Below are 17,215 nucleotides of genomic sequence, written 5' to 3'. Positions count from 1 at the left end.
CATAGGAATACAAAGGAGCTCCCAGATGTCGAGGGTTATTAAAAACCAGATGTTCAGATCGACATCTTGTATGCTAGTGAATAAAGTAAAGAAATATGACAGTCCAATGTAAACTTTGCTAACATTTAATGTGGCAGAAATGTGGATAAGTTCCTTTCATGAACTCAGAATATTATGCATTTTTAAAAGTTTTTAGTTTTTTAAAGTTTAAAGATTTTAAAAGAAAATAGAGAAGTGGTGGCCCTTTCTGGTCTCTCTAATCTTCAAAGCTTAAACATGAATTGACCCTCATCGCCAAATGATCTGGGTCAGAGTGAGTGTCCGTTTGGGGAATAAAAAACAAAAATGCAGGAGCTAATCAGTGCGGGAGCTCCAAGTCTTTCCAAACACATGCAGCTGTTTCACTGCTGTGCTGCCTGCATCTCTGTATGCAAATATTAATTTGTTCAGCAAACTTACTGCACAGAAATGTAAATTTGGGGACCCCAAAATAAGAAACAGCCAAGTATCACTTGATCTCTAACTTCATGCTAAGTTGTTGAGAAATACTTGGAGTTATAAAATGCATCTATCAGGCCCAGGAGAGTGTTTCCTTGTTTTTCTGTTTCCAAATCTACTTTGCAGTGGCTGTTCTGAATGCTGCTTGGTGTTTGATCCCTTGTGTGTCCTTTGTGAGTGATTGTTCTGCCACAAGTTGCCAAAATAACTGGATGGGAAGAAAGACTCTAGTCCATCAGTCATCTGCATGCTTTTGTTCATCTGGGGATGGGAACATCCAAGGTGGACTGAAGCCCAGAGAGCACAGCGACCACAAAACACAGCAAATGCTGAAGGGGAGGAGGTTTAACTATCAAATAACCTCAGGACACATCTACAGTTCCAGGGATGATGTGACGGACAAGGGGTCTTGATGGAAATCCTGTAGTCCCAGATGCTGTGCCCTAATGGGATTATCTAAATATTGAGATAAAATAAAATTCCTTACCTATGGGCTGCTCGCAGCAGCTATGTTGGTGACAAGATCTAAAGGCAAAGGGACTGAGTCATCGTTGACAAGACAAGAGACTTGTTGTTGTTTGGGGGCATTTATTAGCTCCAGCAAAGAGGCTCTGAGAAAAAACTCTATAATCTGACATGATAAATGGCCCAGTGTAAACCTTTAATTGGTCACTATTTTGAAGTATTAGGTACAGCCAGCAGGCAAACCTGAGGCCACCACTGGATTTTTTTTTTTTTTTTTTTGAACACCTGAAATTCTCTTAGAGTGGATAGCTGGCTTTTTTTCTTGAAATCAAAGAATTAATTTCCTAATGGGGATCTTACAGTCACACCTGTCCTAGAAAGGAAAAAGAGTAGAACCAGGGATGTATCATTTCCAAATAGCCTGCTGCCTTTGTGAGAACTCAGCCGAGGTCTCTGCCAGGAAGGTCCACCTGGCTTCCTTGCTGGAAGGGGTGCAAGGAGATGATCCTGGTTATAATTAGGTCTGGTGTGGGCAGTCTTCAGACTCGCCTCCACCCTTACTTCATTCGTCACTTCTCTAAAACTTCTGAAACTTCAAGCCCCAGGACTTTGCAAAGTTTGACTGCACAAGTCACGAAAGCAAGATCACAGTGTGGAATTTATGATGTGCCCTGAGCCTGGGCTCAACCAAAGCAGATCCTGTTAGCATTTCCAACTGCAGGCTTGGCCAGAGCCGGGAAAAACAGACACGTGTGTAAAGGAAAACAATAGGCTTAGGCATGAGCCTGGAAAAGTGGGGCACCGAGCCTCATCAGGGCACTAGTAGGTTTTCTGCTAGGGTCAAGTCCAAACCTTCTCTCTGGAGACCATTCATTCTGTCTTTCATCTCTCCTGCTTCCTGGAATGCTTAGTCCATGGATGAATGTCTCTGTTCTGGTGATGGGGTCAGGTATGGCTATAAACTCTTACATGACTTGTATTTATTATAACCTCTGGGGCCCATTTGCAGGTAAGATCTCCCCCCCACCCACCCCGCCCTGCCAAACAGGAAAGTCCTAGCCAGGTTCAGAAATCTGCTTCCTGTTCTTTTAAAAATAAACATTAGCTTATTTCTGAGCTGGCCTAGAAAAGAGCCAGTGTGTATTTGCACCTCTTCCAGGTTAGAAAGAGTGCTGATGGCTTCTGTGTTTCCTCTCCAAGGCTCACAAATGCCCCGTGACACAGGTGTCAGGAGGCTCTTTGTGCAGATGTGGAAAGGAAGGCTCAGGGAGGGAGGTCAGGTAGCTCACCAAAGGATACCTGGCCAGGAACTGGGGGGCCGGGGTCAAATTCCAGTCTGTCTAACCACAAAAGTACACCCTTCTGACTCCACCATATGAGCCGAGAAGCCACAAAAAGAAGAGCTCACTTTGACCCCAAAAGACATTTGTTGGTTCTGCTTAGCTCAGCTCTAGAGTACATTGAACTTCGTCCTGCCTTCTTTCCAACTGTTGAAGACCCTGGTTGGAACTAGAAGCTACAACTTAGTTGGATCCCTCTGGCTCTTGGAAGAAAGGGGTCTTCACATGCAAGTGGAAGCTATTTACGTGGACATGTCAGCAGCACCCCAACACATTTAAGATCTCTGAGGGGAAAGGCAGCACCTTTACTTCCTTCATACTGTGCCATGATTCTCAGATGTGGGAACTTAGATATTTCTAAATGAGTAATTATGGAAGGCTCAGTTCTCACTGTTTTGAATGACTGGATTCCTCTGAAGGAATATGCTTTCCGGATTCCCAGAGTTCCTTACGATTGCCAAGATTGTGTTGATTCATGTCTCAGAATGCCTCTTCCCGTCTTCCACCACACTAGCCACATCTCTGGTTTATTCTTCTACCCGCAAATGGTCAAAGTGGAACTTCATTGGTTGAGGGGGAATGCAGTAGGTGTCCATATTTTAAAAGACACACTGGGGTGTCTCTCAAGGGAGAGGCACAGACCGGAGATCCTGTGCAGCCTGGGTTGGTTCTTCTCAGCAAGCTCACCTCACAAGGATGCGCTGAGGCAGGGCACCCACCTGAGACCACTTTGCCAAGCCATCGAGAATGTTATAGAAGTTTGGGCGACCTTTTCCTTCACTTCTAATATAGCACCTTTGAGCGCTTCCTCAATTTTTTTTTTTTTTTGCATCATCATTATAGGGCAAATTGAAGAAACTAGTTTTCTATTTCCTTCAAGCAAAAGTAGCTGTGACAAACTAGTCTTTGGTGCACTGTGCCAGTTCACTCAGCTCGAGGACAGCAGATACCCAGCTGAAGATGAAAATGCTGGACACGGCTGGGCGCGGTGGCTCAAGCCTGTAATCCCAGCACTTTGGGAGGCCAAGACGGGCAGATCACGAGGTCAGGAGATCGAGACCATCCTGGCTAACATGGTGAAACCCTGTCTCTACTAAAAAAAATACAAAAAAAAACTAGCCGGGCGAGGTAGTGGGCGCCTGTAGTCCCAGCTACTTGGGAGGCTGAGGCACGAGAATGACGTGAACCCAGGAGGCAGAGCTTGCAGTGAGCTGAGATCCGGCCACTGCACTCCAGCCTGGGCGACAGACTGAGACTCCGTCTCAAGAAAAAAAAGAAAGAAAGAAAATGCTGGACGCTTCTATGTTGGCCAACAATATTGTTTGGGAGCTTAAAGTCAACATTTGCTAAAAGCAGAACCATTGCCAGATAACCACAAAAAAGGGTGGGAGTGAAGACAGGCTTTATTTTTGCTCCTTCATCGATCAGTCATTAACATTTGGCTTTGTTAAACACAGTGAAAATTGTGTTTTTAACATGACTCTGGTTCCTTCATAGTAGGCAATCAAATTTCCTTTTGACTCTTCATTTCCTCAGCTGCTTAAAAAAGACAATGAGAGGAGGCTGAGGCAGGAGAGTTGCTTGAACCCAGGAGATGGAGGTTGTGGTGAGCTGAGATCATACCATTGCACTCACTCCAGTCTGGACAACAAGAGCGAAACTCCATCTCAAAAAAAAAAAAAAAAGAAAGAAAAGAAAATGGGACTACCATGTCCTGGTCCTGACGCTTCATAGGTTTGCTGTGCAAATTACACTCGAGAATGTAAATTAAACCACTTTGTGGATGTTACAGACTTAGACCAATATAACTAGGCATATCATTCCTGTTGGTAGTGTTGATAGCTCATTACTAGTAAAACAAATTATTTGATATTAAACTAAGGCTGAAGGCAAAATGGTGTGTCTAAAAAGGATCTGATGGTGTACAAAATGATTCTTAAATATTTTAGAATCTCTGGGCTGTTCAAAATTGACACTATTAAGATCATTAGTAGATGGATGCCCAAATCAGAATTTTTCAAATGCTATTGGTCTGTAAGGTGGTTTCCTGCAATAAAGACATTGTGAGTGTGTGCAGGGTATGTTTAAAGGATGTTTCCTACTCCCTTTCCTCTGCTGGTCCCTTATCTTTGGAGTGCTGCAAGTGCCTGCAGTGTCTTAAGTCAAACATGATCCCTATTACCTCAGTTATAGAAAAAAAGAGGGGCAATGGTGTTTAGCAATATAAAATGGATTTCCCTGCTTCCTGACATTTCAAGGCTGGCCACCCCCTCTCAATGGGGGAGCTGAAGTGCTGCCTCTTAGACAAATTTGACTGGATTAAAGCAGCAAGTTGAAAAGAGATCAACCCTCCAATGTTGCCAAGATGCATTGCATCTGTAAGCTGGGGAGCGCAGGCTATGTCTGAAAAACCCCTGTTGACTCAAAGGATACTGCAACAAATCTCTTAATGTAACCCTAATACTGCAAACAAGGTGTAAAACCTAGACAAATCAGTAAAAGAAAGAAGAAAAAAACACTCTACCCCAAATAGAGTAAGACTGAATGAAATCTTCAATAGGCTCAAACCTCCTTTAAGGAAAAATCCTTTTCTAACAGGAGGATCCTGATGCATTAAGCAGCTCTGCATTTTTCCCATACATGAAGACCCTACCTGGCAGGGCTTATTAAATCGTGCCCTCATGTGCTTACATGCAGGGAATTAACATCACACCCAGATTAAAGGGCTTTGACAATAACCTGCTCATCTGCAAAGCCAGCTTCCCAACTGCTGCGTAACTCCGCCTCCCTTCCTCTCCTGTGGCTCTTAATGGTTGGGTGAGCATGTAACTGCTGGTAGAGGAAGGAGGCAGTTAAATACCTCCCACAACAACAGTTCAGACATTTGTCCCCATTTCCTTCTTTACCTGTGGCCTCACAGAGAGCCACTGCAGGGTTACTCTACAGCTTCTGCTCTTAAAAACAAGCAAACAAATAAACTGCCATTTTTATTTCCCAATGGTGGGAAATCACATACGCCATCTGGCTCACTTTTTAGTAGTTTGGGGGATTTTTAGTAGTCTCTGGGGGATAAAGAAAAGAGACATCTGTGATATCTTTCTATTTCTTAACCTGCTGAGTTTTAAACACAGTATCCTCCAATCTACTTGTGAGAAAAGAAGTATTGGGAAAGAGGCAAGTGGCTCGCAAGAGCTATTTCAAAATGCATGCCAGGATATCCTTGGCTGCAGTTCTGAGAGGACTGGCCCAGGAGTGGCAATGGTCAAAATCTCTGAACCCTTCTTCCATGCAATACACATCAGCACCAATAAGAGGTTTCTTCATGGGTTATTGAATTTGAAGGCTTCATCCCTACATGAAACAAAACTCAAGGCTTCTTCCAAGAACTGGGCCATGAAATTAGATATGCAATGCAAAAAAAAAAAAAAAAAAAAAATCTACTGTCTCTTATCTGGGCAAGCTTTAGACATACGAGCTTGGTTGGAAAACTGACATTAAAAGCCTAAAATATGTAACTTTTCTTATCAGGTTACTATCATGGGGAACTAAAAATTCCTGGTGTTTTGTATGTTCCACAGCTATACTTCAGTGAGGCCTGATATATGGTGTTAATTTTTCTTCAGTGGAGGAAACATGAAAATATATTTATGTGTGCACATACATATATATGTATATATAATGTATATTCAAACATGCACTCAGAGGAAGTTAGGGAGAGAAGTTTCTAGCTAAACATGATCTTGTGAAATTCTTCCATATGTGGAAAAGTCCTCAGTTCATCTGACATAGAGTGATACATACATATATACACACAGGATGCTATGTATACATTTATCCCACATTCAGTTAACCTCAAAACATAAAATAAATTCTTTTTATTCCTCCCTAAGCAAAAGCTAGGAATAACAACTTTATATACAGAATTCATCTTCTGGGGGCAACAGAGCAGGTTGGACCCCTTGCATGTCTGTCAGAGTTCAAAGGGCTGCGCTTTGACTAATCTGCTGGTGAAAGTGCGAGGGAAGCAGAGCATCAATCACGAAAGCTCGCCCTGCATTCACAGAGAGGGGCTCAGTGGGAGTAGGGGATCCCACGGCCTTGAGCTGGTGCCCCAGGAGGGGCTGCTGTGACTGCTTCATTCTTCTGGTGGACTGTGAGGCCCCACCAACTTCTTGTGGACTAAACACAAAATGCAGAAGGAGGACAAAAGCAGGTGGGTTTTATGAAAAAAGATCTAGGGCCAGGAAATACATGGGCCTGGAGTTGTCACCTGCCTCCAGCCACAACATCAACGAGGGCCTAATTGCGGGGATGGCTGGAAATTCCCCTCTTTGAGGAATGCTCTTATAGGATGCTGACTAATTCTACCAGAGAGCAGTACCCAAGGCTCAGGTGTATGCAGAAGGGACATGGGTAGGAGGGTGAGACAGCAAAAGCCCTGCTTTTCTTTTCTGAGCCAACTCTACCTTATGGCTCTTTTGCCTGTAGAAAGAGGGGAGAAGGAACATGTTTAGGGACTAGAAATCTCAAAACCAAGGCAGTGAGTGCTGCAGCCTCTCTGAAGCAGAGTATAGGTTCAGTACTCTAAGCATCTGCCTGTATGCAAGAATCCAGAATCTATAAACGGAAAGGAAAAGCAGATTCCTATCAACCGTTATAAATAGGTCACTGGGATCATTTTACTATATCTTAAAATACAATCTATGTATCAGTTCTGTGACCACCAGTTTGAAGAGAAGACCAAATCTAGGCATGGGTTCTTTAGTAACCAAGAAATTTGATGGCTTATGGCAAAACAACATGTGTCCCAAGTAGAATTCTATGGGAATTTTCAGCAGAAAATGGAAGTGAACATTCAATGCTCTGAAATATGTCCAATGGTACAAACACACACCTTGGCTGAGAGCCAACACATGCTGGGACCACACAGTCATCAGGAGCAGCAGAAAAAGCACCAAGGATTACTATTTATATCCACAGACAGATTCTGGAAATTACCAAGTAGAGTGGATAATATTTAGGATTAGGACAATCAATTTCCTAGGACTAGATCCATAGAATGGACAGACACCTTAAAGTTCATAATGCAAAAGGGAAAACCTAGCTTCTACCACAGAAAAGTAGCTCTCTGAAAGTACCCCTAGCACCCTGGCTGATCTGACGGCAGCCCTTAGCAGAATAAAGCATCCTCTCTTCTGCTCTGGGGGCATGGTTTGCTCCAGATCCTTGCATGTTCAGAAGCTCAGGGGAGAGTGAGCAAGGGAATGTGAGTCCTGGCAATCCACTGCCAAGAACCCCATGTGATCCAGAGCAATTCCCCTTCCCCTCCGGGCCAGTCTCTCCACTACTTGAGGATCTCATTCTGGTGATTCCATGGAACCAGGAGAGTGTGCAATTGGCACAGGGACAGCAGGAATAGAGAAGAGTAAAGGGGAACAGGGAAAATGGGGGGAAATGGAAGAAATAAATTCATAAAACAGAAGAATGGAAATAAAGACAATGAAAGCTGGAGCAAATGGAAAGAGAACAGATGAGATGATATTTTTTTCTTTTTCTGTTTTTTTTTTTTTTTTTCTTTTTTTTGAGATGAAGTTTCGCTCTTGTTGCCCAGGCTGGAGTGCAATGGCACGATCTCGGCTCACTGCAACCTCCACCTCCCAGGTTCAAGTGATTCTCCTGTCTCAGCCTCCTAAGTAGCTGGGATTACAGGCACTCACAACCACACCCGGCTAATTTTTGTATTTTTAGTAGAGATGGAGTTTCAGAACGTTGGCCAGGCTGGTCTCGAACTCCTGACCTCAGGTGATCTGACTGCCTCAGCCTCCCAATGTGTTGGGATTACAGGCGTGAGCCACTGTGCCCAGCCAAGATGACATTTAATTCAATTTTGGAAAATAAACAAAATAGGATAAAATTTACTACAATTCAATGGGAAAGAGAAAACGCACATTTGCACTCAAGAATAAGTGGATCCATCATAGTTGTGCAATCACAAATACACGTGGTTACTTAGATGTATCCAAGAGGTTTGCCACCAGTGTGCAGTACTCAGAGACTTAGGCTTTCATCTGAGGCCTGTTGATTTTCAGTTTTGTGACTCTGGATCATTAACAACCTCTGAGTTTCTTTATTTACACAATGAGGATACTTCCATCTGCCCTTCCTATTTCCCGAAGTTACTACAGGAGCAGTTCATTCAACAGACATTTACAGAGTACCTAGTAAAGGCCAGACACGTGTGAACATGTGACAAAGAATCTGAATATAAAATGTGAAATTCAACCAAATTTTTCTGTAATTGATCGCATAAGTATCATGTCTCCATGCTCCTAAACTCAGAGCCCTCATTTAAAAGTAGGTTTTCTGTAAGTAAAATGTGAAATGAAATTTAAAACTTAAATATGATCAGAAAGTCTTAAAGGTGGTCAAAATCCCTTGAGCTCTCCAACACCTATGAGCGAGTATTTCCATTCAATGAAGGAGGAAGAGGAGAGAAGAGTTTTCTCTTGTGAGTTTTTCACTTTCAAAAGTGGCCGCCTACTCTGAGGTTACCAGCCCCAAAATGTTTAGGTTCTTTGTCATTTAGGCCCTTCCCAACTAGAATTAGAGTGGCAAGTGCTTTAACAAATAGAAGTAGATTTTGCACAAACAAGCAGTGAGATCCAGGTCCTTGAAGACCTAACACCCAATCCAAGACCCAGGAAGAGAAATGTGAGTCCTAGATGCACAAAGGGTAGCCTGCATGGTGCCTGACATTTTAAGTTGGCTGGAGTGTGGACCTCATGCTAATGCTGTGCTTTCTTATTCACCAGGTTAGTATATACCTGGGAGCCACTGGAATGAGCTTAATAAAATATGACTTGTACTGGGACAGTAAAACTTGTATGATGCCTAGAAAAAGGAAAGTAGAAAGACTTGATATCATTGATATGTTTTAAGGCAGGGAAGGAGATACTATTTGAAGAAAATGACAGATGAGACTGATGACAACAGGTACAGAGAATGTTTAGGAAAAGCTGAATTTCTACTTGGCTTTGTGAAATCAATCTTGGTAACCTAAGAAACATCTCTAACGTGTCTCCAGCATGTTTCATTTACTCTTTGGACTTCATTGTTTCTCAAAACACATGAGCAGCTTGTGTCATGGGAAATATTTGTTGTCTGCCCCCGTGGCCATTTCTTGCTTTGAAGGATTTCCCAAGACATTATTGGGATTTGTCTGGATATTCTACTTGGACATATTCAATGGCTGTGACCATCCTAGGGGTCACAGCCCACCAGCTATTAAATGTTTCTTTTTCAGGTAGGGGGCTAGATTGTTGAACTGCCACACTGCACTGACTTCTCTTACATCTTCTCCAAATCTTCCCACCTCCTCAGTAATTCCTGAAGAGCTGTGTATTTATGACTATTCTTGATATCCTGGGTCCTCAACCTTAATGACTCCCTTAGTTTAGATCTACTGGGTTCTTGGGATCACTCATTCTCAGATGTCAGTGCCTTTAAGAAGGTATCCTAGGAAATGAATGGAAGAGGCACTTCCATTTTCTGTTGTGTAAAGCAAGAAGCTGCCTGAAAATCCCACCTTCTGATAAAAAATACTGCTGGAAACTGGTTCAGTCATGTTATAAAATGGGTAGTCTCTTTTTTCACCTGATACTCTGAGAATAATATTTCTCAGAGCACAGATGTTACTGAAATCTACAATCAAATAAGTCTGGGAAATACTGGATTAAATTAAATTGGAGAGCTTTCCTTCTTATATGACTTTTTAGATCCTTTGATCTGCTAATTGCCCCAGGAAGCTCGAAGATAGAGTTATAATACGGAGCACTTTCACGAAATTCTTTGCCCAGAGAATCTTTGTTTCAAGGTTTTCCTCATGGGACTAATGCTCTAAAAGTTACTTTGGGAAATGCTAGTCTAGACTTATAATACTTGGATTCAGTTTGTCTTAAGGAGCAAGAAAAATCATAGTGAAGAAGAAAGGAACATGGAAGAAATGGAAAAAGAATATAATTATGTAAGTACCTGGCAATACTTAAATTGAATTACCTAAGGAAAAATGAGTTTTTCTGGAAAAGTAACAAGGCAACTGATTTTTCCTATTTCTCCATTTTCATGTGTTCTGATCTCTCAACAAAGCTCAAGAGGCAATATCAACATTTTGTAGCCCTTCTTCCATAAGTCATTGTTGGTCAAGTCTTTAGGGCCACAGGAAGTCCAGTGTTGGAAGATTCACAGAAAGGGAATCAGGAATCCCTGGAAGAGAACTTTCCCCTTTAAGTCAGGTCAGCTAACACGGGTACATTATGAACACTTAGTTAAAATCTCATCCACATCATCCCATTATTAGGACTCTCATGCTTTCATATGGCTGTCATTTTTCTCCTAAGAAGAAATATATACTCATATGTACCCTAGATGTATTAGTGTATGCAGGCTATGCAATTAAGTGTAGGGTTGGTAATCAATTGGGAAAGATAACTATTGATAACTATTATCCATTGATAACGATTTTATTCTGGGACTTAGATTGATAACAGTACATATACTGATATACTAGTTGTTGATTACCAAATCTGAAATCTTCAGTACAGGGGAACGCATCATTCCACTAGACCTGTGATGCCCAGTCAAAAGGGGCATCCAGCTCAGGAGATACAGCCATCTCCAACACTGGTGCCAATCTACTCTCACACTAGGGTTCCTTGCTTAATCTCTCCTTCTCTAATTAGAAAAGTCTAGCAAAGGAGCCTTACTGACTTGATGACTTCAATTTAAAACCACAAAAATACCCTTCTGGTCAAGAGTATTTTACTTTCACAGTGAACCCCACTACAGAATAAGTTTCTAAGGTATGGGCCCCTAATTAAGTTGGAGCTACCTTTTATCTGTCTTGTTCTGATTGACATGAACCAGAAAAGAATTGGACAAGACATCAGATGACCTGGATTCTTATTCTAGGACTAGATAGCAAATGCCTTGAAGACAGGGGTTCTGCCCATCATGCTGTTCCCCAAGTGCCATATCATGGCTGCCATGGAATTAGGTTAGGAACTCGGAACAGGATTCTAGCCTATTCACCCACTTCCTAGGCCCCGGCTTTCTCATCTGGAGAAGGGAATGAGGTTAACTGCCTCTATGTCCATCGGCTGCTTAGAGTGTTCACTGAGATGGTAGATGTGAAAGTGAAAGACCATCACCATCTTCCTAACAGTAGTAGTGAGAAGCATGTGCCAAAGGTCTCAACAATATGCCTTAGCCAGACACTCTTCAAGGAATGCTAACTCTTCTGGGAAGGACACCACCCTATGACAACCTCTAGTGTCGGTGGACAAACATGAGAGTCAACCAAATAGACGAGACACCCTAGTTTGTAATCACAGCTCTCTGGAAAAGTAGCAGGAGCCTAGCTTTTGTAAGAAATATCATTCACAAGATGTGCTCTGGTGCTTCATTCCCAGTAGAACATATGAGCATATGTGTCTCTGTGATGAGACAAGCTGGTTTGTTATCTCAGCAGGTCCCTGGGTGACCCACTCTCCTGACTTGGCTCCAAATCCTTCTTTCTACTCTTATGGTGCTCTCTGTTTTTCTCTCTGTTGGGGTTTAAGTGGGGGAACTCAGGATGGTCTTCTAGTATGTGTGGCTCAGAATGAATGGCCAAAGTGGGGACTGCAGGCTCCCACCAATAAAACCTCATACTCTCCCAATCTGAGAGAAGGCCAAGGAGAAAAGGGCAGGGACCAGGGATGAGAATGAGTTGTTTTAGTTAGCAGGATGCCAGGTCTACTGGAGCAGGCAAAGGTGGGGAGGTGATAGTGGTGGTGGTGGTGGTGGTGATGATGAAGGGTGATAATTGAATAAATAAAACCAAAACAAAACCAAAACACAGATATACAAGATAATGACAAGAAATTAACACCTCTCTCCGTATTTCAGATCTCCAAATTGAGAGCATATTTTGGCAGCTAAAACATGAAATCATGCCCTGTCTGTACTTGGCTTCAGAAATCTAGATTATTTCTGTGTGAACAGCTTCAGCAGTGTTGGGATCTCTGAGGGCAAAAGCTTCCAGGTACAAAGATCAGGTCAAGCTCAGGGGCTGGGGAGCCTCCTGGTGCTGGCTGCCTCGCTGCACAGCTCCCAGGAGAACTTCTAATGCTGTGTTCTATATAAACAGCTCCCCCAGGACTTGTACTCCAGGTAAAACATCTTGGAAACTTCAAATCTTAACTTCTTTGGGACGCTAGCGACAGGAGGTGAAAAGGAAACAGAGCCACCTGAAAAGTTTTAGGAGCATCACAAGTATCTCCTCCCCCAGCAAACAATTAAACTGCCTCTTCACACAGGTAATTCTGACAAGCCCTCACCCTGCCATATCCAAAAGAGTGCATACTTATCCAGATGGTTCTATTTTGTTACCTATTGCTCCCATCTATGGAAATGTATCAGTTGCACTAGGATCACCAAAAATGGGGGCAGGGGGAGGTGGGAATCTTAGTACAATGAAGAAATATTGCTCATATTGACTATATTATCCTGCTAATTTGCATTTAATTTCCTAATTTCCATAAAATTCACCTTCAAGAGTTTTAATACTAAACACTGTAAATAGTTTTTGCATTTGGTGGGTGAATGTAAATATTGCTGTAAAACCACAGGCAGTTTTGTTTTTGTCAATCCATCTTTTCATGTGCTTTACTTAGTCATGGGAGGAGATAGGGTCCAAATCAAATAAACCAGACTCCTTGACTTCACTGGCTAAAACACCAGCAAAACGGATTTCCCTCCTTGTTCTTTTACCCCACCATTAATTTGCATCGCTAAAGAATTTTCTAGGAAAGTGCTCAGCAAACTCAAGGCTTCTCTGGTTGCCAAGCTCATGGAAACAAAGTGCTTTCTCTTAAAACTCTGAAAAAGACATTCCAAAGTAACCCGCCATGAGATACCGAGCCAGCAATAGACTACATATCTATGAAAGAAGAAAGGAGAGGAGGAAAGAAAATGCATAACATAAACAAGAAAAGACAAAACCTTAAAGAGGAAGGAGAAAGAAAAACATTTAGATTCCTTGACTGATGGAAATAAATACCAAAGCTATTAGTTTCAGTTCAAAGAACGTATCACTTTATGCTGTTTATTATTTCTTGAGGATTATTTATTTTATCTTAAAATATCTAAAGGGTAAAAGGGGTCTTGGAGGTAAGCAGCGATGAAACTGACCTGGTCCGGAGAGGGCCTGTGATTGGAATGTTGCGACCTCCCAGGAGATCGATGGTGGTGGTGATGGTGGTGATGATGGTAATGGTGATGGTCCTCATCGTAGTTGTCTGCCATCAACTTCATTCTGTTCTGGGTCTGTGCAGAACAAAAACCAAGGAAGATTCCATCAGGAGCTAGAAGATCAGTCAAAGAGATTCAGGGCATAATTATAGTACCTATAGGGATCCCTTTGTTCCTAATTCAGGAATTTTCACTGTTAGTCAAGTTGAAACTTCATAAAGAAAGCACCATGCCATTAACTTTGGTGAAAAAAGCTTTGTCACATCCTTAAAGCTATTATGTTACATCTGTAAATGTTAATGTACTTCCTCCTTGTGATTTAAAAGGGAAAAAATGGACATACTCTAAGGTGCTTTGCTTTACATTGTCAAGCAATCACAGAGATTCAGGGTAAGCTTGCAATCGCAGAGTACCAACAATTATGACTGAGATTCTAGACGGACACTCTAGAGCAAGCTGGAGATGGAAGTCCTGGATGGAAAGATGGGAAGGGCCGGGTGGAAACACAGAACTACAGGTAAACAATGGTCTCACAAGACAAGGTAGAGAAATCTACTCAAAAGCTGCCAAATGCAAAAATACTGATGGAGATGGTTTACTGCTATGATGACTTCTTGGGAAATGGCTCTCTATGGACATTTTAACTGATTTTCTTTCTTGAGGGAACTGAGCAAAAGGTATAAAGTCAATGGGAGAAGAACTGACCACTCTAATTTATAATCCATGATGCCTGTCACATGAGGCAACTTGGAGTCATGGTTAAACCCCCAGGGCCATAGAAGTGTACTGCTCTATTATGCACGGCAAGAAACGGACCAGTGATAAACTGGCCTGACAGGCTCTCAGAATCTAGAAAAATGCCTAAAGACCACGGGAAAAGAGCAAACAAAATTATCCAGCTCAGAAAGTCAGGAAATGTGGGTCTGATGATAGACGTGCCTGGATTCAAGGGATTCAAGTCCTGGCTCCACCTCTTTGCTGGGTATGTGACCTTAAGACAGTAAACTGTTTATAAACCTTAATTTCCTCAACTCTAAAATGGGAGTAATAGTGCCTCTTTCCTTGGGGTTGCTGCTAGGAGCAAATGATATGATGGACTTCACGTGTCAGTCCAGTAACTGGCAATGAAAGTCAAATGCTGTCATTACTATAGTTACTGCTGCTATTGTTTGCTATAAGACATTTTTCCTCCTTTGTATGTGCTGCTTCCTTTGCTTGCAATGCCTCCCTGGCCCCCTTTCTTCACCTTTAACTTCTATGACTGGCTAACTCAAACTATTTACTCTAGGAGCCTTTTCCTGACCTTGTCCTTGAGGCTGGGTGACACGTGCCTCCTGCGCACCATGGCTCTATAACCACAGATTTATCTGTCCATATGTCCATAGACCTTGAAGCTATTTCCTTCGTCTGCCTCTCCCCAGAATCTTGCATAGGGCCTAGCAGATGTAGATATACAATACATGCTGCTGTAATGAGTGACCAAAAGAATGAAGGGGCCATGATTTTGAGGGATGCTGCCATCCTAGAGACAAGCTGCATGTTTGTTTTCAGCAGGGAGGGTCACGGAGAGTTGAGGACATTTCATGAGTTGCCATAACAATCCCACTGGTGGCTCAAGATGACAATGAACCAACAGTACTTTCAGAGAGCCAGAAGTCAGGGGTTGGCAGAGCCTCCAACCAGTTAGAGTTTTATTATGTAATATAAATAACACACTGACAATAAAGAAAAGTCTGGACCTAACATTGTGTATTCTTATAGTATTTTTCACATACAATCTAACTTATTCTCAATACTTTCCCAGGAGCAATTATTATCCTCATTTGGCAGCTAGAAAGGTAAGGTGTAGATTTCAGTCCCGAGAGTCTCTTTCTTGACATAGAACATGGAGATTTTCTAGGTCATCCAATTCTCAATCTCTAGGCTTTTTCCCTTGTCTTGCTGTTAGCAGAAAAGGCAAACAGCTAAACAGGTAGAAAGAGATTTCCCATAAAATGCTTTGGTTCTGTTAAGTTTTGGAAACACCTCACATCCCAATCCTATCTGCCAGAGGATGTCTCATGATTTACTCACTCTATTTTAAAAAATGTGTACAATATTTGAAAGCCCCCAAAGTGAATGTTAAAAAAAAAACTGTGTATATGAATAAAAACAATAAAAATAGAGGGAAAGATCCACTTAAAATTAAATAAAAAAATCCCAGGCAACCTTTGGCAGCTGAGAGCATTTCCATCCTTCACTTGTCTACTTAAAGTGTCAGAAGACCCAATGGGCAAGTTATGCTTTGTGAGAAAGAGCAGGTCAGTGGAGCTGCTGCAGACTAAGTACCGAGATTCCCCTTAGTCAGTCTGCCATTGCACATGAGATTCTGAAACTCGGCGTTCACACCTAAAATTCCAGTATTGTCAGGATCCTGTACTTTTGAACTCATGAACTAATAAATCTGGAATTGTTTCTTCTAAATAGAATTCTGAGAGCCTGAGGGGAGCTGTAAGGTCTGCTGTGGGCAAGAAGGAAGGGACTCGCTTGAGAATGAAGGATGGAGCCTAAATGAACAAATAATAATTCTGCTATTGTAAACATCGTAATATCCTCATCCTTTGGGGAAGCTCCTGTGATTTTATGAGATTATTTTCTTACCAGCAACAAGCCTAAAGTTCCCTACCTTTGAACTGTATCCCATAAAAGAATGTACAAGCTAAACAAGATGCTATATGCAGTCCTAAATGTGTCTGCTAAAATGAGGTGTTGGAGAGTAGGCATGTCATGGGATAAAGACTGTAAATGAATGATGTCATCTTTCCAATTTGGTGCTGAAATATAAATAAACCACGTTGTTCATGTGAATACCAGATCTGGGGGAAATGTACACAGAGCAATTGTGAGCGGAAGAGGCTTCTTTTGATTAGTCTGGGCTGGAAGAGAAGAGTGTGAAACAGAGATGAAAAATGAGAGTTTGGTCTGATACTCTAGATCGTTTTTATTTATCTTGCTTGTAACATATCCCCTAAACTGTGACCAATTTCTTACTGGCTAGTTGCTGGTGTTCTCTCCTAGAAAAACAGTTTGACCAATCTTGATCCTTTAATTGTCAAATTTAAAATGGATCTCTTAAAATTTTTTTTTTTTTTAGATCTGCACTACCTAGCTTCATCCACACCCAATTATGTCGGTTTACACATAAACAAGGGTCTGGAAGGATAAGAAGTCACAAATCACACTCCCTAACAGTCAATGAAAGAAAAAGTACAGAATTTGTAACAAGGATTGGACACGGATACTGTTTGTTCAAATAATTCTAGGCAAACTTACCAGGTGATCCCATATATAATGGTTCACAGCCCTGTAGCCTCAGATGCTTGAGGTGCCCACTGAAAAGCCCGAAGCAGCAAATCTTCCGGGCAGGCAAAACTAAAAACCCAGGAAAATTAATATAGAGTTGGAGAGGGATTGCTTTCCACAGCACAGCACTTGGGAACTCAGGGACTCATTTAGCGATTCACTGAGGCCCATTTTTATTTCCTTTGCAGTGTCTACCAAACTGCTGACCAGACACTTTTGCCTTTGGCTAACTGTGTTATACTCTTTTTACTATATTATGTCATGACTGTGGAGACAAATCT

The 17,215-nt window shown here is 41.9% G+C and overlaps 1 protein-coding gene across 2 annotated transcripts in view; it reads right to left on the bottom strand.

Annotated features, from left to right (window-relative positions):
• Window positions 1-17,215, bottom strand: part of ERC2 (ELKS/RAB6-interacting/CAST family member 2) — a 970,858-nt gene that overhangs the window by 195,067 nt on the left and 758,576 nt on the right. For both annotated transcript variants that reach the window (XR_003306672.2, XM_026446958.2), the window contains exon 16: window positions 13,533-13,667. Coding sequence is in view for 1 of the 2 variants with exons in the window: in XM_026446958.2 (XP_026302743.1) it covers window positions 13,533-13,667 (135 nt within the window). In the remaining variant the exon portion in view is untranslated. The remainder of the gene's footprint in view (window positions 1-13,532; window positions 13,668-17,215) is intronic.

Source organism: Piliocolobus tephrosceles, chromosome 2, assembly GCF_002776525.5.
Source record: "Piliocolobus tephrosceles isolate RC106 chromosome 2, ASM277652v3, whole genome shotgun sequence".
Classification (NCBI taxonomy): Eukaryota; Metazoa; Chordata; class Mammalia; order Primates; family Cercopithecidae; genus Piliocolobus; species Piliocolobus tephrosceles.
Note: the sequence above shows the minus strand (reverse complement) of the source record. Positions and strands in the feature narration are given on the sequence as shown.